Below are 22,590 nucleotides of genomic sequence, written 5' to 3'. Positions count from 1 at the left end.
AGAGGGAGAGGAGGAAGGGAGGAGGAAGGAAGGAGGAGAGAAGGTGTGTTTCCACTGTGCCTTATTGCAGTCTGGCCAAACTCCATTGTTCTGTGGTCTATGCATTATTTATTATTTCTAAGAAGGAAGGGAGGAAGGGAGGAGGAGGAAGAGGAAGGGAGGAAGGGAGGAAAGGAGGAAGGGAGGAAAGGAGGAAGGGAGGAAGGGAGGAGGAGGGAGGAAGAGGAGAGGAAGGAAGGGTAGAAGAGAGGAGGAGGAAGGGAAGAGCAAGGGAGGTAAGACGAAGGGAGGAGGAGGGAGGAAGAGGAGAGGAAGGAAGGGTAGAAGGGAGGAAGAGGAGAGGAAGGAAGGGTAGAAGGGAGGAGGAAGGGAAGAGGAAGGGAGGTAAGACGAAGGGAGGAAGGGAGGAAGGGAGGAAAGGAGGAAAGGAGGAAAGGAGGAAAGGAGGAAGGGAGGAGGAGAGAGGTCCGGACATAGAGATCAAACGGCGACACATATTCAGTGTGCAGTTCCTTTGGCATCAGGGCAGGATCTCTAGATACTCTCCAAGGTTTGACAAAATGAAGTGTGCTACTTTTAAAGCAAGCAGCGATGTTTTCAAATCTGTATCAAAAAGCTCCTCAAAAACGCTATGGAAGCACTTCCTGCTGCCGTTGCTACGTTAGTTCAAACAGTAACAACGGACTACTTTTCTTAGCGGATGCATGTAAATTTAAATCAATACAACACTTTTTTAAATCTATAAAAGCAGTTGAATTAATATTGGGAGTCATGTCGTTACTTTGTTGAGAATGTGGCCGTGTGATAAGCGGGGTGATGTGCAGCGAGGCGGTCGCTATGAAGAACACCCTTCACGACCGCCTCGCTGCACATCATCCCGCTTATCACACGGCTCAGTTGAATACTCGATTCTGATTGGTCTATTTGGACATTCCAGAGGTCTGCATTGTTGGAGGAGCTCAGCTCAGAAGAATTTCATTGCCATTTCTACACTGCAGCTTATATGACAATAAAACATTTCAATCTTGACTCTTTGAATCTTTGAGAGGTGTGCAGAAAGAAGTCGTAGAAAGGTTTTATTTAGCGAGATAACAACCCTTTCCATTTCTCCATACAGCCACTAACTAGACACAGCTTTACAGGTCCCATGTCATGCTTTTCTGGTTATCACCCGTCTCATTAGGCGCATTCACACTGCAGTACTTTTCCCACAAAGGTTCATGAGAACTTAGTTCATGTGAACTCTTTAGTTCTCATGAACTAAAGTACAGATCGCGTTCACACCGGAATAAGTTCCCTGAGGGTGGATTAGGCAAATGAAGCCGCTGACGTCACTTCTTCTTCTTCTGCTTTGGGTTTACTGGCAGGCCGCAAACCACTTCACGGCGTATACTGCCGCCCAAAGTCCCCGGCCGGAAGTCCCCGGAGTTGGGGACTGGCTTCAGTAGAAGCTGCTGGGACTCCCATGTCTGCATGTAAACGGTCTGCAGTCACAAACCCTCAAAGTGCACCCTGTAGGGAGTAACACTCTAACACAGAGAAGACCTGTCTGTGCTGCCCCAGAACGCCTCGTTGGACATTTCTCTTTTTCCATGGTTTGCTTCCTGGGTTCTGTGACGTGTGAAAACCCAGATCAACAACAAATGACCGGATTGGCCCAAATGGACCAATCCTTGGAGCTCCTCACACACCAGGGTCCCTTGGCTAACTAACAGGGAGTCCCATTGACTTGCATAGAGCTCCCTGAACGCTGGTAATAGACGAGTTGGGATGGAGGAGGAATGCTCTCCGCAGACCCATTCTCACAGCGTTAGAAACCTCTTACTCAATATCAAGCCACACTTATTGTTTTTACTTCGGCTGTGAGTGTGTGTGTGCTCAGGATGAGTTTCGCTTGTTCTCGCTCTATCGCCGACCCGGAAACCTGTCCGCTCCTCGCAACGTCCCGACCAATCAGAGCACAGTGGGCTCACAGGGAGGGGGGGGGGCAGGAGCTCCAACAAGCCGTGTAGGACAGAGAGTGAATACACACACTTTACAGAGATGCTGTGAGAAACCAATGTGAGTTTGGAACATTGAACAATGTGAATCTATTCTAGTAGACCTCAACAATGGAACTATGATCAGTAGAGATGGCCGTGACACGGGACCTTTAAGTTCTCTTTGCTAAAAGACCCTTCTTTAAGAAACATGTAGGGACGCCTCTCTGTGTGACGCCTGCAAACCAATAGAGAAAGTGCTGCAGCATGTCGCTGCACACACACACACACACACACACACACACACACACACACACACACACACACACACACACACACACACACACACACACACACACACACACACACACACACACACACACACACACACACACACACACACACACACACACACACACACACACACACACACACACACACACACACACACACACACACACACACACACACACACACACACACACACACACACACCATTTTCTCTTCTCCTTGAGATGATTTCTGGAGCTGAATTGTAAAATAATGAGTAAGGGGGTGGGGGGGGGGTGCACGATAAGACTTCCTATATCCTCTCTATTCTCTACCTGCCAAAACCCCTTCATGCTACATATCACATCGCCTCCATGCAGTGCATTGTGGGAATGTAATAATGTGAGTGTGTGTTCTGCGGTGTGTGTGCAGGCTGATAGCAGTGACTCTGATGCACAGTGACACACTGATGGGTCTGCAGTACACAGAGGGGATGGGGGAGGAAAGGGGGAGAGAAGCTTAAAGATGGGAGTTTTTTGGGTAATTCTCACGTCAGTGTTTCCACCTCGAATTAGTGACGTCAATGGAAAGTGGATTCTACATCACTATATTACAATAATAAAGAGTCTCATCCCTCCGTTAGCGTTTATCCTTAAGTGTCGTTAGGAGGCGTGAGCCAATCACAGCTGACATTGAGCGAGAGGAAGGGTACTGTTCACACCTAAAGGGATTTAGAGTCTGCAATTACCCTAAACCGCATATTTCACTTTAATAAACCTTAAAAAGTGAGATAATGGTTAACAGAGGGTGAAAAGGGGGTAAAAAATGTGTCCATAGAGGGTTAGGGTGAGCTGTACCTTCATTATGCGGAAAACTGCAATCAATCGAGAGGAAACCAATTCAGAACAACAAGAATTAAGAACAATTTAGGGCAATTTAAAGACGCCAATAACCCTAAGATTCATAAAAGTTAGTTCACCTTAAGAAGTGAGATAATGGTTAAACAGAGAGTTGTTTTAAACGTTGTAAAATGGGAAGCTAATCACAGCTGACATTGAGCGAGAGGAAGGGAAAACATTCACACCTAAAGGGCAACTTAGTGCAATTTAGAGTTTCCAATAACCCCTAAAATGTATGCAATTCATATTAAGTGAGATTACGGTTAACCAGAGAGCCTTCAGAGTGAACATGTGACCGTTTAAGGGTTATGGGTTTTAAATGATTTGTTTACTATGAGTAGAATAGAATAGAATAGGGCAACTTAAAGGTCAACAAACCTTAAACATTGAGATAGAGAATGTTTTAATGTCAGCTTCTCAGCTCTTGGGGTTAGGATGACTTATTTGCATTTCTACTAAAACATGTGAAAATCCAACTGTAGTCGTAATAAGATATGATAGGTACAAAAGCTACATCTGAACAAGTTGGAGAGAAACATTGGGGAGAGTTTGACTTTAACGATGTACGAGTTAAGTTTTCCCACAAGGCGAGGAAACAAGACGAGAAGAAGGAGGAAGTGTTAGAGGAAACAAGACGAGAAGAAGGAGGAAGTGTTAGAGGAAACAAGACGAGAAGGAGGAGGAAGTGTCAGAGGAAACAAGATGAGAAGGAGGAGGAAGTGTTAGAGGAAACAAGACGAGAAGGAGGAGGAAGTGTTAGAGGAAACAAGACGAGAAGGAGGAGGTGTTAGAGGAAACTAGACGAGAAGAAGGAGGAAGTGTTAGAGGAAACAAGACGAGAAGGAGGAGGAAGTGTTAGAGGAAACAAGACGAGAAGGAGGAGGAAGTGTTAGAGGAAACAAGACGAGAAGGAGGAGGAAGTGTCAGAGGAAACAAGACGAGAAGGAGGAGGAAGTGTCAGAGGAAACAAGACGAGAAGAAGGAGGAAGTGTTAGAGGAAACAAGACGAGAAGAAGGAGGAAGTGTTAGAGGAAAAAAGACGAGAAGAAGGAGGAAGTGTTAAGAGGAAACAAGACGAGAAGAAGGAGGAAGTGTTAGAGGAAACAAGACGAGAAGAAGGAGGAAGTGTTAGAGGAAACAAGACGAGAAGGAGGAGGACGTGTTAGAGGAAAAAAGACGAGAAGAAGGAGGAAGTGTTAGAGGAAACAAGACGAGAAGGAGGAGGAAGTGTTAGAGGAAACGAGACGAGAAGAAGGAGGAAGTGTTAGAGGAAACAAGACGAGAAGGAGGAGGAAGTGTTAGAGGAAACAAGACGAGAACAAGGAGGAAGTGTTAGAGGAAACAAGACGAGAAGAAGGAGGAAGTGTTAGAGGAAAAAAGACGAGAAGAAGGAGGAAGTGTTAGAGGAAACAAGACGAGAAGGAGGAGGAAGTGTTAGAGGAAACGAGACGAGAAGAAGGAGGAAGTGTTAGAGGAAACAAGACGAGAAGGAGGAGGAAGTGTTAGAGGAAACAAGACGAGAACAAGGAGGAAGTGTTAGAGGAAACAAGACGAGAAGAAGGAGGAAGTGTTAGAGGAAAAAAGACGAGAAGAAGGAGGAAGTGTTAGAGGAAACAAGACGAGAAGAAGGAGGAAGTGTTAGAGGAAACAAGACGAGAAGAAGGAGGAAGTGTTAGAGGAAACAAGACGAGAAGGAGGAGGACGTGTTAGAGGAAACAAGACGAGAAGGAGGAGGAAGTGTCAGAGGAAACGAGACGAGAAGGAGGAGGAAGTGTTAGAGTAAACAAGACGAGAAGAAGGAGGAAGTGTTAGAGGAAAAAAGACGAGAAGAAGGAGGAAGTGTTAGAGGAAACAAGACGAGAAGGAGGAGGAAGTGTTAGAGGAAACGAGACGAGAAGAAGGAGGAAGTGTTAGAGGAAACAAGACGAGAACAAGGAGGAAGTGTTAGAGGAAACAAGACGAGAAGAAGGAGGAGGAAGTGTTAGAGGAAACAAGACGAGAAGAAGGAGGAAGTGTTAGAGGAAACAAGACGAGAAGAAGGAGGAAGTGTTAGAGGAAACAAGACGAGAAGGAGGAGGAAGTGTTAGAGGAAACGAGACGAGAAGAAGGAGGAAGTGTTAGAGGAAACAAGACGAGAAGGAGGAGGAAGTGTTAGAGGAAACAAGACGAGAAGAAGGAGGAAGTGTTAGAGGAAACAAGACGAGAAGGAGGAGGAAGTGTCAGAGGAAACGAGACGAGAAGGAGGAGGAAGTGTCAGAGGAAACGAGACGAGAAGGAGGAGGAAGTGTCAGAGGAAACGAGACGAGAAGGAGGAGGAAGTGTCAGAGGAAACGAGACGAGAAGAAGGAGGAAGTGTTAGAGGAAACAAGACGAGAAGGAGGAGGAAGTGTCAGAGGAAACGAGACGAGAAGAAGGAGGAAGTGTTAGAGGAAACGAGACGAGAAGAAGGAGGAAGTGTTAGAGGAAACGAGACGAGAAGAGGAAGTGTAGAGGAACGAGACGAGAAGAAGGAGGAAGTGTTAGAGGAAACGAGACGAGAAGAAGGAGGAAGTGTTAGAGGAAACGAGACGAGAAGAAGGAGGAAGTGTTAGAGGAAACGAGACGAGAAGAAGGAGGAAGTGTTAGAGGAAACGAGACGAGAAGAAGGAGGAAGTGTTAGAGGAAACGAGACGAGAAGGAGGAGGAAGTGTTAGAGGAAACGAGACGAGAAGAAGGAGGAAGTGTCAGAGGAAACAAAGTGGAAACAAAACAGAAAATGGCTGCAGCGTTTTGGATCCATCACAAAACGCCTCGGGGTATTAAAGAAACGTAGAAGCATAATTTCTGCAATTATACAGCAATTAGTCAGCACATTCCCTACTGGCTGGCTCGCTTAAGGTACATCTTTTTAATATGTTTTATATAGATAAGAGAGATAGCATTTCTGCACTTATCAGCAACTATTTCATTTAATTAATTTGAACATGTAAATGATGAAACTGAGAAGTGGAAAGTTAGATAAGGAGGCCACACCGAAAGCTCAACTTATCAATATCTGCTTTCTACTGAAGAAATCAACAACATGTTCCGGAATGAACTTGGAAAACATTCATCATATCAAATAAATGGGACATATATTTAATGTGTTGTATATTTGTGTCCCCACCATCTAGTGGCTTGTGTTTTAATATTTCACAAAGTGTTCTCTGTCCGACTGTCAAAGAAATGCAGAGAAATAAAAAAATCAAAGACAAAAGACAAATTAAATACCAGAGGTGGGAGAAGTACTCAGATCTAGTACTTGAGTAAAAGTAGAAGTACTCAGATCTAGTCCTTGAGTAAAAGTAGAAGTACTCAGATCTAGTACTTGAGTAAAAGGAGAAGTACTCGATCTAGTACTTGAGTAAAAGTAGAAGTACTCAGATCTTGTACTTGAGTAAAAGTAGAAGTACTCAGATCTAGTACTTGAGTAAAAGTAGAAGTACTCAGATCTAGTACTTGAGTAAAAGGAGAAGTACTCAGATCTTGCACTTGAGTAAAAGTAGAAGTACTCAGATCTTGTTCTTGAGTAAAAGTAGAAGTACTCAGATCTAGTACTTGAGTAAAAGTAGAAGTACTCAGATCTAGTACTTGAGTAAAAGGAGAAGTACTCAGATCTTGCACTTGAGTAAAAGTAGAAGTACTCAGATCTTGTTCTTGAGTAAAAGTAGAAGTACTCAGATCTAGTACTTGAGTAAAAGTAGAAGTATTCAGATCTAGTACTTAAGTAAAAGGAGAAGTACTCAGATCTAGTACTTAAGTAAAAGTAGAAGTACTCAGATCTAGTACTTGAGTGAAAGTAGAAGTACTCAGATCTAGTACTTAAGTAAAAGGAGAAGTACTCAGATCTAGTACTTAAGTAAAAGTACTCAGATCTAGTACTTGAGTGAAAGTAGAAGTACTCAGGTCTTGTACTTGAGTAAAAGTAGAAGTACTCAGATCTTGTACTTGAGTAAAAGGAGAAGTACTCAGATCTAGTACTTGAGTTAAAGTAGAGGTACTCAGATCTTGTACTTGAGTAAAAGTATAAACACTGTATTAGATGGCTTTAAGTAGTTTAAGTTCAGTCTAACTCAAGGTATGTTAAATAAAGTTTGCTGTTAGGAAATAAAATAAAATAAAACAACGTGAGCTCTTATTAACTTACTCCTGGCATTTAGTGTTATATGAATTAAAAATCTGTTTTAAAAATGTCTTAAGATATAAAATAAAGGGTAAAAAATCCAAGCGTTTGTGTAAGTTTACAGTAACTCGTAAGGTCTCTAAAAAGAGTTGAAATGAAACAAAACACCTCCCAAATATTCCCTCATGGTGTTGAAGGATCCCAAAACCCAAGGCTCCACCAACAGGAATGTAAACAGTTTGTTTATGAATGAAAGCGACGTAATTAGCAGCTTCAGCCTCGATATCAAAACATAAATCTGCAAATTGCCACTTGACTTTGAAGCCGAAGACCTCGAGATGCAATCAGAGCCGAGCAATCGCCCGTAATCTGTGACGAATCCAGCGAGTGTGAAGGAGGAAAAGAAGCAACGAGTCACGGAGGGAAATGACGAAGCTAATTGCCGTAGAATTAATAGAATAATGGGATTTCTGCAGAAAGACCGCTTGAAAGTCACGGCCCCCTTTTTTAGAGACACAGCTCTGGTTGGATTCACAGTGAAGGTAATGTGGAAGTCATTTTTTATGATGATATCATATTTAACCATTGACCGCCTCGCTAAACATCATCCTTTACTTATTTTTGATTCCCACCTGTCCTTCACTGCATGTCACTCTTATTCCTGTAGCTGCTTCAACACCTGGATCTAAAGCGTTCAGTACAGACTTATTCTGGCTTCTGACTTTTCCTCAGAATCTACAGTCTTCTTTCTCTGATAATTCTGACTTTCTTTCTGATCATTCTGACTTTTTCTCTGATAATTCTGACTTTTTCTGACTTTTTCTCTGATAATTCTGACTTTTTCCTCAGAATTCTGACATATTCTGACTTTCTTTCTGATAATTCTGACTTTTTCTGTCTTTTTTCTCAGAATCCTGACTTTTTCTTCAAAATTCTGACTTTTTCTGTCTTTTTATCTCAGAATTCTGACTTTTTCCTCAAAATCCTGACTTTTTCCTCAAAATTCTGACATATTCTGACTTTCTTTCTCAGAATTCTGACTTTTCCCTCAAAATTCTGACTTTTTCCTCAAAATTCTGACATATTCTGACTTTCTTTCTGATAATTCTGACTTTTTCTGTCTTTTTTTCTCAGAATTCATACTTTTTCGGTATTTTTTTAAAATAAAGGTTAATCGTATCTCATCTGACTAATCGCCTCGTTAGCTCAACCATGACTCAGCAAAAGAGACGAAGATAATGCATCTGAAGCCACGACGTGACAGAAAACACCTGATGACCGGTCTTTGTCACTTAATGGCACTTTTGGGCCGGATTAGTGAGTCAGTTTGATATGTTGAAGGCATCGAGACAACGCTGACTCATTTTCCACTGAAATAATACTAAATAATGTGGAAAGAGTGAATATTATGGGATTTAGAGTGGGTTTAAGATATTTTTTTAAGCAGAATTTAAAGACCCTTTTACACTCTGCGCTCTGAAAACTTCACCAAACGTTAACTGTGATTGTAGGAAAACCGTTCCATCTATCCTAAAACCCTTTTAGTCCGATAAAGTTGAGAGTCTGGAGAGTCGTGTACACTTTGAAGCTTTCTCCTACGATAAAGGAAACCAAATTAAAATGACCAGCAAAGTTGGATGAGTTCATTGAATTAATTCCTATGGGGATTTAGTCAATAACAAAATGAAAGCTGCCTTCTTCTCCAGTTACCACGGAGACCGGGGGGAATTCATCAATGAATTCATTATTATGGGCTGCCTTCAGGGAGCAGAAGTGGGTATTAACCCTTATTAATAGAGAGTAAAAGAGGACATTCTGCTATTTCAACCTCTGCCTTTCTCTGTGTCATGAAACGAGCGAGAACACATGAGGAGAATTACACTTCTATTAGAGATGATTCCATGATGTTTAGCAGATTACCCAGCTCTTATTCTCCTGCTAGCTGGTGGCTACTAAGCAGTCAGTGGCACTTTGTAATTCTTTGAGGAAAATGAAAGGGGTTTTCACAATTTACAAGACATGCTAATCTCTACAGCTGGATTCACTGTGGTTCAAGCTTGCTATTCAAGTCTCTTTTCTTTCAATGAGTTTCTGCATCTAACAAGCATCGGATCAAGACCTTCAATCATTTGCTAATTTATCTTTTACGATATGCATTTAGCCCATGAAGTTCTTTTGCAATCCCTTTTCGTGGTCTATGAACTCTTTTCCTCCCAGAAGTCTCAGAGAATAAGTTCAACTCCTTCGTAGTCTCCTCATGAAGCTTAGTGTTAGTCACTTGGTCAAACTATCAAAGCACCGAAGCCTAAACAAAGGCTGGTCTGAACTTAAATGCAGTTTTAAAGGATAAATAATAAGATAAGACATGTTTGCGTTGCAGCAGCATCAAAATCAACAAAAACAAAACAAGGCACTTAGTTAGAAATTAAAGAGTAGAAATAAACTAAACAATACTAGAATTTAAACATTTCAAAATATAATTAAAGCAGTATTATGCATGATGTACTTCTGCGGTGCATGAAGTACTCAGAGCTTGTACTTGAGTAAAGTAGAAGTACTCAGATATTGTACTTGAGTAGAAGTAGAAGTACTCAGATCTTGTACTTGAGTAAAAGTAGAAGTACTCAGATCTTGTACTTGAGTAGAAGTAGAAGTACTCAGATCTTGTACTTGAGTAAAAGTAGAAGTACTCAGATATTGTACTTGAGTAAAAGTAGAAGTACTCAGATCTTGTACTTCAGTAAAAGTCGAAGTACTCAGATTGAGTAAAAGTAGAAGTACTCAGATCTTGTACTTGAGTAAAAGTAGAAGTACTCAGATCTTGTTCTTGAGTGAAAGTAGAAGTACTCAGATCTTGTACTTGAGTAAAAGTAGAAGTACTCAGATCTTGTTCTTGAGTAAAAGTAGAAGTACCAGAGTGTAGGAATACTCGGTTACAGTAAAAGTCCTGCATTCAAAATGTTCCTCAAGTGAAAGTAGAAAAGTATTCTCATCAAAATATAGTGAAAGTAGCGACAGTAAAAGTAGTCGTTGTGCAGATTGGTCCATTTCAGAATAATATATATGATATGTTTTATAATGATTGATCATGAAAGTGTTCTCAAAGCTGGTGAAGGTGCAGCTAGTTTGAAGTACTTTGTATACTGCAGGGTAGCTGGTGGATTTACTCCAGGTGGAACTAAAGTCTGATTCAACACTTGGTTATATTTCACATCATTCATCCACATCTGAGAAGTAACTAAAGGTATTAGATACATGTAGTGGAGTAGAAGTACACCATTTACCTCTGAACTGTAGTGGGGTAGAACGTACTAAATAGTATCAAATGGAAATACTCAAGTAAAGTACAAATCCCTCTAAACTGTACTTGAGTAAAGTACTTGAGTAAATGTACTTAGTTACTCTACACCACTGCTTACGTAATATAATGAGCCGTGGGATCCTCCATCTTCTCCGCTGGTTTTGGGGGTGTTTGCTGGAAGATATAGACTTGGTTTGGTCCATCTTTCATCTCTTAAATAATCTTACCAACTCTATCAGATCCATACGGGCTTAAAGCAGATAACAGACGTACCATACGAGAGACTTAAAATAACTATACGAGCCGTTTTTACAGCAGCCTCTTAAAATAACCCCAACTGTCCACCATGTGCCTGAACCGTACGCCTGACACACAGATGGAGAACCGAGAGTTACAGGCTTTAACACAGTGTGGCTTTCACTAACATGATGAAGATGGGATGACGGACAGGAAGCTGGAGAAAACAAAAACGACCATTTTGTGTAAAGCTGAAGATTTCTCAAATGTCTTCACTTCATTTAAATAAAATAAAAAATGTTCTTTTGTTTTGTTTTAATGTTCTGTATTTTAAATTGTTTTATTTAAGTATCCCAGTAATGTCTGTTGCATGTTTTAAATGTATTGTATTTACTTGTTTAAAATGAAATGTGTTTTAGGTTGACTTTTAAAATCTGTCCAGGGACTACAGATGAAAAATAGCCTCTTGGCTAACTCTGGCACGTTTACAGAAATGCTCATTAATGTGCTGTCCCTGTTAAATACATGAATACATAAAATAAAATAAAAATAAATACATGCCTTACACCGAAGCATTCAGAGTATTCAGATATAGTAAAAATGCTTATACAACATTGTGAAGAAACCTTGTTAAAAATAGTAAAAGCCCTATATTTAAAATGTTACTTAAATAAATGTACTTCTAAAAGTAAAAATCTCAAACAAATGTTTTTAAAGATGAAATCATGAATTATTCTTCTGTCGGGTAATCAGCTAATTGATTGACTGACTAATTGTTTTAGCTTTATTTGTATATACTGTTCATATCAAAGACATTTTCTTAAGGGATGTATTGTATGAAAACCCCTTAATTGTCAATTACCAGGTATAAATACTTTTGCAGCAAATCCTAACTGCAATAATAATCTTTCTGTTGTCCAATTAACTAATTGATTAAATCGTTTTGACAATTGTATTATTAATGAATTTATACAAACATTAAGGTTATTAGTAGCTTTCAAGAAAAAAGAAGTGCAGTAAAAAATACAATATACATTTAATGTATTTGTTTGTAAATATATTTGTATTCTATTTTAACTTTTTTAAATCGTTGTTTTTTATCAATTTATTCTGAATTGAAACCCAACTTCTCTCGGGTTAAATCAAGTATTTTGATTCTGATTTGAGGTGTAACTATGACTACTGCAAAACAAGTGCAATTACCTCAGATTTCTACTTAAGTACTTCTGATTGACTACATTTCATTCCATTGATTGCAACGGCCCTAATTGTGTACCTTTTAGTTCGTTTTTTTCCCCAAGGGATTCTTGTAATGGAAGTGAAGCCACACACACACACACACACACACACACACACACACACACACACACACACACACACACACACACACACACACACACACACACACACACACACACACACACACACACACACACACACACACACACGAGCTAATTCCCTGACTGTCAGACAGTGGAGAACAATATGGCTGCAGAGCGGTGAGAGGAAGAGACAAGAGATCAATACTAACAGACACACACACACACACACACACACACACACACACACACACACACACACACACACACACACACACACACACACACACACACACACACACACACACACACACACACACACACACACACACACACACACACACACACACACACACACACACACACACACACACACACACACACACACCAACAGCTGGACACACACAGCATGAGCCGCGGACACTGTGGTAAAGACAACACAAACTTAACATTTAATCCCTCCATGTTATGTTTCTTAACTACAGTTCCCATGCACATTACCACTGATAGAGTATATATTATAGAGTGCTGCAGGAATAATGGATAAATCCTATTGGCTTTTTGTCCAGGGATCCAGGGAGAGGCTAACTTCCAGGTCAGCTTTCAACAAAACATCATCACTGCACCACTCTATATGTGCAATAACTTATAATATAAAAATAGGCTACAATTGTTAAGATGACGTACAACACTGCAGATGAAAACCTTAAATATTAAATATGTCAATACGCGAGGAACTAATGAAACTGTTGGCATTAACTATAATCACGCCCAGCATTAGCCGCCTTTAGCTTAGCGGTGGTGACGTGAAGTCATGTGACCGTGCTGTAGTTCCTTTATAGCCCAACATTAGCCGCCTTTAGCTTAGCGGTGGTGACATGAAGTCATGTGACCGTGCTGTAGTTCCTTTATAGCCCAACATTAGCCACCTTTAGCTTAGCGGTGGTGACGTGAAGTCATGTGACCGTGCTGTAGTTCCTTTATAGCCCAACATTAGCCACCTTTAGCTTAGCAGTGGTGACGTGAAGTCATGTGACCGTGCTGTAGTTCCTTTATAGCCCAACATTAGCCGCCTTTAGCTTAGCGGTGGTAACGTGAAGTCATGTGACCGTGCTGTAGTTCCTTTATAGCCCAACATTAGCCACCTTTAGCTTAGCGGTGGTGACGTGAAGTCATGTGACCGTGCTGTAGTTCCTTTATAGCCCAACATTAGCCACCTTTAGCTTAGCTGTGGTGACGTGAAGTCATGTGACCGTGCTGTAGTTCCTTTATAGCCCAACATTAGCCACCTTTAGCTTAGCTGTGGTGACATTAAGTCTGTAGTTCCTTTATAGCCACGACGTTAGCTTTCCTGCAATCATCCAAAAGCCAATGGAGAAATCCCACTGGCTTTTTTGGAGGGAGATGCTAAAGTTCAAATAATGTTTGCAAACTATGGTTATTTGTGTATTTTACAAGAGTGAGAAGAAGAAATATCAATGTCATGACTGTAGGTTAAAAGAGAAGGTGGACATGCAATGTGTTTAGCTTAGCTTAGCATAAAGACTAGAAACAGAGGGAAACAAGCCTTTCTCAAATGAATAAATGCAGTCACGTTGCAGTTTGAATCAATTTGTTTGATGTCTTTCCATGATTTAGGATGAAAGCTGCAGCTTCAATATTACATATATTGTGAATCAAGCTAGGGACACATTACATAGAGTGTGAAAATATAAAAACTAAACTCATAAGTTTAGATCATCTCCAGGTGGACAGATATCTGGATGTATAAACTCAAACATGATCCAGAGTGAGCAGCAGGGGCGGACCGATGGGCCGGTACTGACGTGGCCCCGGTCGGACGATGTGGGCCGGTCGGATAAGTCACTAGCACCCACCCCCCCGTTGACAAGTTACTAGCGGCAATTGCTTACGGGCTGATTTGCAGTCCCAGTCCGCCCCTGGTGAACTGCATGCTGATTGTTCTTCTTTCTGTCAAGATGTGTCCAGCACTCCAGCACACGTCTGATTTGCTTTAAATAATGATGAACGTCTCAACAGGACTGGCAGACGAGAGATTTCAGTTCCGTCTAGACTAACGGACGTGACGGCACATATTGATTATAACTGGCCTAAAAGTCGTGTAATGTGTCTCTAGCCTGAGGACAGGGACGTAGACTTTGTTGGGAACATTCAGAGACTGGTGTACCTTTTTAGGGATTGAATTATTTGACTGTGGTTTAAAATGTGTCATGAGACAGACATGTAATCCTGGAGTATTGTGACCCGTGTTTTAAGGTATAGGATGCAACATGAAAGTCCATTAAAGAGAAACAAAGTGAGTCCCTTTTACACACGTGCTTATGTGATGTGTGTGTGATTTATTGTTCTGACTTACTACCTTCAAAGTTGTCTTACTAAAGCCCCTGTCACACTGTCCCGAAATTGACACCCGATGGACACACGATAAAGGAAATGTTCAAATTCGGCTGTGATCGTAGCAACATCGGGCCATTCGTGAGGGCATCTAAGCCATCGTATGACCGCCGGTGGAGTTTCTCAGGCTCCGGCAGCAACTTCGTGAGCGGCAACTTCGTAAGGCACTCGTGAGGGCATCTTGTCAAATCGTGTCATCATCGGTGCATTCACCCTCACTCTGATCGGGGCGAATGCCCGATGGCACCGATGATAACACGATGCCCTCACGATGGCCTTACGAAGGGCACAATTGACACACGAATTCAACACGAAAATGAACCTTCGCAAGGTCCTTCGGCAATTTTTTGGCATGCCAAAGATTTTGCCACCGCTCACGAAGTTGCTGCCGGAGCCTGAGAAACTCCACCGGCGGTCATACGAAGGCTTAAGATGCCCTCACGAATGGCCCGATGCTGCTACGATCACAGCCGAATTTGAACATTTCCTTTATCGTGTTTATCTGGTTGTTTTATTGCACAACAAAATCATGTAAATATATTATGTAAATAACCCAATTTGTGTTCTGTGAAACTAAAAAGGATATAATATATTATTTTGAAGGAGAGTTGACAGGAAGTTGTTGTTGTTATGGAAACAACATTACGGAGAAAACGTAATATTTTCTACATATAACGACGGATAAAGTAAAGAACAAAGTCTGAAGATATCAGTACAGTATCATAGTACTGTAACATCATTGTTTTTGGTACTTTCATTGCAGTTGTATGTCTTAAATGTAATGTAAATGTTGCCTTCGTGTGTGGTTCGGGGCCATCTTCGTGCGAAATTCACAATTCAATATTCGTGTGTCCATCGGGTGTCAATTTCGGGACAGTGTGACAGGGGCTTTACTGGAGCATGCAAACTTAAGAAGAAGCCATGCTTGAAAGCTTTAAAGATATTTAAAGGGCCCATGAGCATCTTTAAGTCATTGTTTCCAAAGAGAACAAAGTGCACACTACAACATCACATGCTGTAGTGTCTCTACTTTAAAGAGTCCTCTCCTGCTGATGTTCAGGTGTATATCAGGATATAGTGTCTCTACTTTAAAGAGTCCTCTCCTGCTGATGTTCAGGTGTATATCAGTATGTAGAGTCTCTACTTTAAAGAGTCCTCTCCTGCTGATGTTCAGGTGTATATCAGGATATAGTGTCTCTACTTTAAAGAGTCCTCTCCTGCTGATGTTCAGGTGCATATCAGTATGTAGTGTCTCTACTTTAAAGAGTCCTCTCCTGCTGATGTTCAGGTGTATATCAGTATGTAGTGTCTCTACTTTAAAGAGTCCTCTCCTGCTGATGTTCAGGTGTATATCAGTATGTAGTGTCTCTACTTTAAAGAGTCCTCTCCTGCTGATGTTCAAGTGTATATCAGTATGTAGTGTCTCTACTTTAAAGAGTCCTCTCCTGCTGATGTTCAGGTGTATATCAGTATGTAGTGTCTCTACTTTAAAGAGTCCTCTCCTGCTGATGTTCAGGTGTATATCAGTATGTAGTGTCTCTACTTTAAAGAGTCCTCTCCTGCTGATGTTCAGGTGTATATCAGTATGTAGAGTCTCTACTTTAAAGAGTCCTCTCCTGCTGATGTTCAGGTGTATATCAGGATATAGTGTCTCTACTTTAAAGTGTCCTCTCCTGCTGATGTTCAGGTGCATATCAGTATGTAGTGTCTCTACTTTAAAGAGTCCTCTCCTGCTGATGTTCAGGTGTATATCAGTATGTAGTGTCTCTACTTTAAAGAGTCCTCTCCTGCTGATGTTCAGGTGTATATCAGTATGTAGTGTCTCTACTTTAAAGAGTCCTGTCCTGCTGATGTTCAGGTGTATATCAGTATGTAGTGTCTCTACTTTAAAGAGTCCTCTCCTGCTGATGTTCAGGTGTATATCAGTATGTAGTGTCTCTACTTTAAAGAGTCCTCTCCTGCTGATGTTCAGGTGTATATCAGTATGTAGAGTCTCTACTTTAAAGAGTCCTCTCCTGCTGGTGTTCAGGTGTATATCAGTATGTAGTGTCTCTACTTTAAAGAGTCCTCTCCTGCTGATGTTCAGGTGTATATCAGTATATAGTGTCTCTACTTTAAAGAGTCCTCTCCTGCTGATGTTCAGGTGTATATCAGTATGTAGTGTCTTTACTTTAAAGAGTCCTCTCCTGCTGATGTTCAGGTGTATATCAGTATGTAGTGTCTCTACTTTATGATTGAAGCTCAAGCCGGTGATGAGTGATATTTTCCGAACAATACATGTTGAATTTCAAATGAAAAGCTGATATAAAAGAGTTTCCTACCTGGGGGAGATGTCACAGCCCTGCTGCATGAAGGCTCCCAGGGAGAACCAGAGAGAGTTGAAGATGCCAAACTCATTGGGGGGCTGGTCGCTGGGCGGACCGTCGGTGCCCTCCTCGGGCTCCTCGGTGTGCCACTCGTACGGGCTGAAGCGGCTGACCAGGAAGAGCACCACGCTCACGCCGATGTAGGCGAACACGATGCACATCCAGATCTCGTAGGCCAACGGGTCCAGGAAGGAGAACACCCCCGGTTTGGATTTCTGGGGCTTCTTGATCATGATGGAGATACCCAACGACATGAAGGGCTTCGAGAAGTCGATCACCTCCTCCCGGACCAACGTGATTGTCAATGGGGCCACAGCGATTTCCGCTTTCTGGGGAGGAGAATTGAGAATGAGAATCAGTAAAAAGGTTTTATTTAGTCTTGCAGCGGGGTATTTATGGTGTTACAGCGGCAAAGGTACAGTGTAGAATAAACAGGGAGAGCCGGGACGAACGTACGACTTTCAGACAAACATGTGTGGCCCAAAATATGGCTTGTCTGGAGGTCAATGGTTTTCTGAACATATTTTTAGATGTAAGCCTAAAATAAGGTCTGGTTAACACAAGCTGAAGAGATTTTTGTCCTATGATATAAAACACGTCAGTAAATACCCCACCGGTCAATTTAAGAACGGCGAATGCTAACAAATGTCTAAATGAGACGACTAGACGTCATCACGCCCAACATTAGCCACCTTTAGCTTAGCGGTGGTTAGGGTTGGATACCGAGAACCGGTTCCGGTTCGGAACCGATTCCAACATTTCGATTCCAACGGCATCATTTAGAAATGTGAATTTCGGTTCCGCTTTTCGATGCCTGAGGAAATGTTTCTCGCCGCTCTCCGTAGCCTACCGTATGACTGCGGCGGGGCGGTAAATGTAGCGTTGTACCTACACTTCCTACAGCGTAACCTGAGACCAGGGCCGGCCCGTAGCACTGGCGTTATAGTTGTTCGCCTAGGGCGCCAGATCTGTGGAGGCGCTGCGCTGACAGCTCTGGGAGGAAAAAAAAAAGTTTGGACCGTTGGTGCTCATCCTAATTTTCGGCCTTGATGTAACAACATTCATAATTAAGTAAATGTAACACCCTTTTCTTCCCGGTTACACTTTTCATTCGCCCTGTACGATGGGCCCTGTAAGTGATGAAAATGGGGGATGTTGGCTTATCTGGCACCCGCAGCTCACAACCAAAGTGCGAGTGAGCGTGGGGGCGAGCGAGGGAGAGAGGGAGGGTGCACCGGTACCAGCGCTGTTGTTATTAGCATCTGGTGCTAGCTGCTCTAACGGATATTAGAAGAAGATGTTTCTACAATGATGTGGAGGGAGAGTCCTCTCCAGTCAGACTGAGAGGCTGATGACTACAGCTCAGTGAGGTAAAGGACTGAGTGTTTAGATAGTTCACTTTAATCTAAGTTGTCTCAGTGGGTCTCAAACGTTTTGATCACAATTTATGTAAACACTATTTCCAAGGTACTCCTTTATAATTATTGGGATAAAACCGGATAAAACAGGTTTGAAACATATCGTTTTAAACTGGAGAGATACAAAAATATGCATAAATAAAAAAGTAAAATAAGATATAAATGAACAACAAAACTAAAATACGTTACATGTATTTGTTATTGGCTATGGGTTACTGGTTATGTTCACATACTTATTTGATTATTAAAATGTAAACCGATCTTTTTCATATGGGTGTTTAGAGTTGTACCCCCTAGATCTAGTCTCTAGTCATTCTGCTTAAAGTGCACCAGATTAAAGCATTTTACTTTAAAATGTTCAAACATTTCTTCCCGGTATGCCTGAGAAGGCAGATATGATTGAACTGTTTTAAAAAAAAATTCCTTTAAAAGTTGGACTGTTGTAGCTTCAGTGGTTCAGGTTACAGTTACATAGCAGTGAATATAAACAGACTGATTAATGTGAATATTACTGTAAACTAACCTGTGTAAAAGTTTCTCGAATAAATGTAATTTTTTTTACCCTGCCCCTCAAGAATCGGAATTGAGAACCGTTAAGAACCGGAATCGAAAAGTAGAATCGGAATCAGAATCGTGGAAATTCAAACGATACCCAACCCTAGCGGTGGGGACGTGAAGTCATGTGACCGTGCTGTAGTTCCTTTATAGCCCAACATTAGCCGCCTTTAGCTTAGCGGTGGTGACGTGAAGTCATGTGACCGTGCTGTAGTTCCTTTATAGCCCAACATTAGCCGCCTTTAGCTTAGCGGTGGTGACGTGAAGTCATGTGACCGTGCTGTAGTTCCTTTATAGCCCAACATTAGCCTCCTTTAGCTTAGTGGTGGTGACGTGAAGTCATGTGACCGTGCTGTAGTTCCTTTATAGCCCAACATTAGCCGCCTTTAGCTTAGCGGTGGTGACGTGAAGTCATGTGACCGTGCTGTAGTTCCTTTATAGCCCAACATTAGCCGCCTTTAGCTTAGCGGTGGTGACGTGAAGTCATGTGACCGTGCTGTAGTTCCTTTATAGCCCAACATTAGCCGCCTTTAGCTTAGCGCTGGTGACGTGAAGTCATGTGACCGTGCTGTAGTTCCTTTATAGCCCAACATTAGCCGCCTTTAGCTTAGCGGTGGTGACGTGAAGTCATGTGACCGTGCTGTAGTTCCTTTATAGCCCAACATTAGCCTCCTTTAGCTTAGCGGTGGTGACGTGAAGTCATGTGACCGTGCTGTAGTTCCTTTATAGCCCAACATTAGCCTCCTTTAGCTTAGCGGTGGTGACATGAAGTCATGTGACCGTGCTGTAGTTCCTTTGTAGCCTAATGTTAGCTTTTTACTTCAGAAATCATAAAGTATTGTTAATATGTGGAGATTATCCTGCTGAACAAAACATGTAAGTATCATAAATGTTTTTTTTACACAGAGATTATTTTCTGCAATAATCCAAAATCACATTGGCTTTTTTTTGGAGGGAACAAACGAGATGCTATCTTCAGGGTCAGCATGCAGTAATGCGTCATCACTGCACCACTCATACATCTCGGAGTGATCAAGTTAGGAAAGAAAAGTCTTTCTGTCTCTAATGCTGAGAGGCTTAGCTGAAACTCCGGCAGAATCAGCAGGCAGGAGAAAATAATGTGTCGGAGAAAATATGCTTACAGCAGAGGAAGAGAAAAATGTGATACAGCAACCCCTGAGGTCTGCAGCTGTGAAAAAGTGCACAAACGAGATTATAGTTAGTGACTTAGCATCACTTGTGACCTTGTCCTTCCGGCTCTGGAGCAAAAGGGCTTAATATCAGCACACATTTAGAGTTGCATAACGACCAGCTGACATTTATAGGGAGGCAGGACCGGAGAAAACAAGAGGGGGGGAAATGAAAGAGATTTAAGTTCTTTCATCCTCAGCAAAATGCACTAAGATGACAGCCTGGGGGCATTTAGTGCGTGCTAAAAAACATGGAAGAAGGCAGGGCTTGTCTGTGTGTCTGTGTGTGTGTGTGTGTGTGTGTGTGTTTTCTTTTTTTGAACCGGGAAGAAATGAATAGATGCTATAAGAAAAGTCTCAGAGGGGAAAGTGCTGATGTCCTTCACATGAACGCTGTAGAAAAAGCTGCCCGAATCACACACACTATGAAGCGATACTGAAAACACACACTGGTGCACAGCATATATTCTTAAACACACACACACATAACTGTATATATGTACATTCATAAACATTCATCCGTTTGCATCTTGCTAATTATTAATCTAATATATCATATTCCATTTACTTGTATAGACTCTTCTTGCACTATTTCTATTTTATTTGTATTTACTTGCACTATTGTATCTGTTTTATTTGTTCTATGTCCTCTACATTGCACTGTTGGAGGAGCCTGTGACCTAAGTGTGTCGTTGCCACATCACACTGTAGCTGATGCACATGATGATAAAGCCTTGAATCTTGAATTTAATCTTAAATTTGTTTGAACCAGTTTGCTTTTCCACCAACCAGAGGGCTGGCGTCAGCGTTTGTTTTAAGTCGCAGCATTTCTTAGCAACGCCAGAGTAAATCACAACTGTTAGAGAATAATTCTGTGTTACTCCTAAGATATTTAACTGTTTATGACCAACCCTGACTCTGTTATCTCCTTTAAGGAATGTGCTGCTGCACTTATATGTGGATATTCTCAGTTTTATGACCGGTCAACTCTCGGTCACAAATGGTTTATGGGTGGGAACGCTGGCTCCGAGGCCATTAAGGGTCAGACGCCAGTGATTCAGGGGGCCCAGCTGTTTGGATTATCTCCCCTAATATGTTGATTAACTCTGTAAACTAGTTAAAAGGTCTATCGAGAGAGAGAGGCTGGTCAGAATTGATATGGCAACCCACCCGTGCAGTCAGAACCTCTGGCTGCTGTGACTTGTGATGTGAATTTCTCCGGGCGATACTTGTAAATAAACCATCAGTGTTTGACATCAAAGCTCCAACTCTCCTCGTGTCTCTCTGAGTCCTGACTCTCCATTGCTGCAGAAGTTTCCCTTACAACAACAACAATGCTTCTTTTGAAGCCATATCAAATTAAAGAATGACTTCTGGATTCAGGTTCCTCTCCACTGCAAACCTGGTTCGCAATAAGGCAGCGAACACTTTGTTAAAGGGTCATAAAACAATAAAAGGCTCTTTTCTGATTAAATGCTGCGAGGGGGCTTTGCACACCGCCAAGCAGCTATATGGACACCAAGGTCTTTACGATATATACGATAATACTTTAATGGTCAGAGCAAGTCTGAAATGTGACTTGCATCACAGCAGCTCCATGTGTCACACCAACAGACAAACATCAAGCATAAAACAAAACGTTAATGCAATTGATGCACTTTTCCTAAAACAGCTGCTTTTAAAAAATATATTTCACCGAAACAAAAAAAGCGATGTTTACATTAATAAAGCCACCATCAGGCTTTGTTGTCATGATATGAGACCTTTAATTGTCACGTTGTACCGCATCGCAGGTATCCCAGCATGCATTGTGTAGCTTCCTGTACACGACTGTTGGGAAATACTGAATGTCCTCTTCCAGTATGAGAGTAACGTGATAACAAAGGTATCCCAACTGTAGCTGTGTTCATGACAGGATGTGTGATTACCTAGAAGAGCCTCAGGACTGTTTGAGGCATATGATAGCTATGTGATTAACATGATGATTCAGCCTCTATGGAGAGAGACATCAAGCATGCTCATTTCTGACGTGGAGCTAATCTGAAGTAAACATTGAATACTGCTTTCTATTCCTCCATCTTGTGACTGTGTGACTCCCTCTCTTGGATATCAGCATGTGAAGGACACTGTTCAGGAACTAGTTGATGCTCTGTATGTGATGACTTCCATTCTGGAGAGGATCACAGATACATGGATCCTGAGATTCAAGCTCAAGCCGGTGAACAGTGATATTTTTCTAACATCAACACATTGGAAATGTTGTCTGCAGTCTCGTCACGTACAGCAGTGGGGACGGCACCTTTTATATTTTCATGTCTCACATTCACAGCGAAGCGTAAAGACAGGAAGGGTTTCGCTCACAGAGCTTGTTAGCGAGAGGAGAACACAGCTGCACTTTTGATCCCCGTGCTTTGGACCCACCTGGTTAGTCGTTTTACACCAAAAGTGCGGTGTTCTGCTTGACAAACCTGACACTTCTCTGCGACTCACTGCAGAGCCA

The 22,590-nt window shown here is 41.7% G+C and overlaps 1 protein-coding gene across 1 annotated transcript in view; it reads right to left on the bottom strand.

Moving 5' to 3' along the window:
* Positions 1–22,590, bottom strand: part of LOC117533365 (glutamate receptor 4-like) — a gene marked incomplete in the record, with an annotated part of 102,187 nt that overhangs the window by 19,827 nt on the left and 59,770 nt on the right. The window contains 1 exon segment of the mRNA XM_034197060.1: positions 16,883–17,256. Within this exon segment, the coding sequence (XP_034052951.1) occupies positions 16,883–17,256 (374 nt within the window).

Source organism: Gymnodraco acuticeps, unplaced genomic scaffold (genome assembly GCF_902827175.1).
Source record: "Gymnodraco acuticeps unplaced genomic scaffold, fGymAcu1.1, whole genome shotgun sequence".
NCBI classification, from domain to species: Eukaryota; Metazoa; Chordata; class Actinopteri; order Perciformes; family Bathydraconidae; genus Gymnodraco; species Gymnodraco acuticeps.
Note: the sequence above shows the minus strand (reverse complement) of the source record. Positions and strands in the feature narration are given on the sequence as shown.